The sequence below is a fragment of the Malurus melanocephalus genome, unplaced genomic scaffold, assembly GCF_030028575.1.
Source record: "Malurus melanocephalus ecotype Western Australia unplaced genomic scaffold, MMel_1.1 scaffold_743, whole genome shotgun sequence".
Classification (NCBI taxonomy): Eukaryota; Metazoa; Chordata; class Aves; order Passeriformes; family Maluridae; genus Malurus; species Malurus melanocephalus.
The window spans coordinates 84760-86105 of record NW_026623975.1 but is presented as its reverse complement, the minus strand read 5'-3'; the positions used below and the strand labels follow the sequence as shown (position 1 = coordinate 86105).

The following is a 1346-nucleotide window of genomic DNA, read 5'->3' as shown; positions in this document are numbered from 1 at the left end:
TTCCCTGCAGACAACACGCCAGGATCGCTGGATCACGCAGTGCTGGCCGTGGGCTACGGAGTCCTGCAGGGAGAGACCTACTGGCTCATCAAGAACTCCTGGTCCACATACTGGGGCAATGATGGCTACATTCTCATGGCCATGAAGGACAACAACTGTGGCGTAGCCACTGAGGCCACCTACCCCATCCTGGCCTGAGCCAYCTGGATCTGCAGGGAGAGCCCTGGGTGACATTCTCGGCGCTCAGCCCTGGATCAGCCCCTTAAGTGGAGCCCTCAGCAATCCAGGGACCCCATGGGACAGGCCCGTTGGTGCTGAACACGGGGCAGGACAGGGACACCACTCTGGGCTTGCCAATAAAGACACTGGAAAAGTATCAGATGGATTCTACAGGAGGGATTCAATTGCTGCCCCCACAGCTGTGCCCCCTGCGCCCCAGTAACAGATCCTGTACGGGTCCCTGGCCCCAGGCTGGTTTTCTTGGTCCTGTGGGACGCCAGGGGCCTCCTGTGGAGGGGACAATCCTATCTGGCAGAGCCAGCTGGCTCTCACAGCCAGTCCCAGACACCCGGGGCAAGGGGAGCGGCTTTTCCAGCTCTGTCTCTGAGGTGGAGCACAAACAACCCCRGGGATTTCTGCTGAGATGAGAAATTCCTGGCGTGGGGTGCTGGGGAGGGGGAAGGTCTGCACCCTCTGCTCCACTGGCCGAGCGTGTGTTGTGGCTGCGGGTGGGGATATCAGCAGTGTTTGCCAATGTCACCAGCCCGGCACCTTCACCCTCTTGGCCCTTKCACACCATGGCCACGGTGCCCTCGCTCGAGTCTCTCAGTTTGAGCTCCAGCCATCCTGGAGAGCGGGATCAGTGCACAGGACTAGGGCAGGGTGGGTGCTGGTGCTGTCCCCTCTTTGCTGGCACATCCCTGGGGCAGGAGCCCTGTGCAGGGTGGGCACCCATGGCACGGGTGGTGCTGGTCCCTGGGGCGGTGCTGCAGCCCTGTCACCAGCCCAGCCCTGCACCCCAGGGTGCAGTCAAACCCAGCCCAACTGGTGCGTGCAGCCAGCCACAGCAAGCCCTGTCTGCTTTGTTCGGGGCTCGCTGTCACCTTGGGCTGGAGGCCAGCGGGACATGGGACAGGGGGAGGGGTGAAGGCCGCTCAGCAGTGCTGACAGCACTCTGCTCCTCCCTGGCCTGTTYTTCCCTGTTGCTCCTGACATTTCAGCAGCATCTCTCTGTTTTTCCAATTAAAACCCTCTAATTGCAGTCTTAGGCTTCCCCTGATGGTGCATCTGTAAGGAGGCCCCATCTCCCCATCTCTCCGTTGGTGGGGACACCTTGGCTCGTGTTC

The 1346-nt window shown here is 61.2% G+C and overlaps 1 protein-coding gene across 1 annotated transcript in view; it reads left to right on the top strand.

The window, feature by feature from the left end:
* LOC130584644 (digestive cysteine proteinase 2-like) overlaps positions 1–399 on the top strand; it is a 5741-nt gene extending 5342 nt beyond the window's left edge. Inside the window, exon 11 of the mRNA XM_057384757.1 lies at positions 11–399. Within this exon, the coding sequence (XP_057240740.1) occupies positions 11–198 (188 nt within the window). The 3' untranslated portion in view covers positions 199–399. The remainder of the gene's footprint in view (positions 1–10) is intronic.
* Positions 400–1346: the final 947 nt, after the last annotated feature.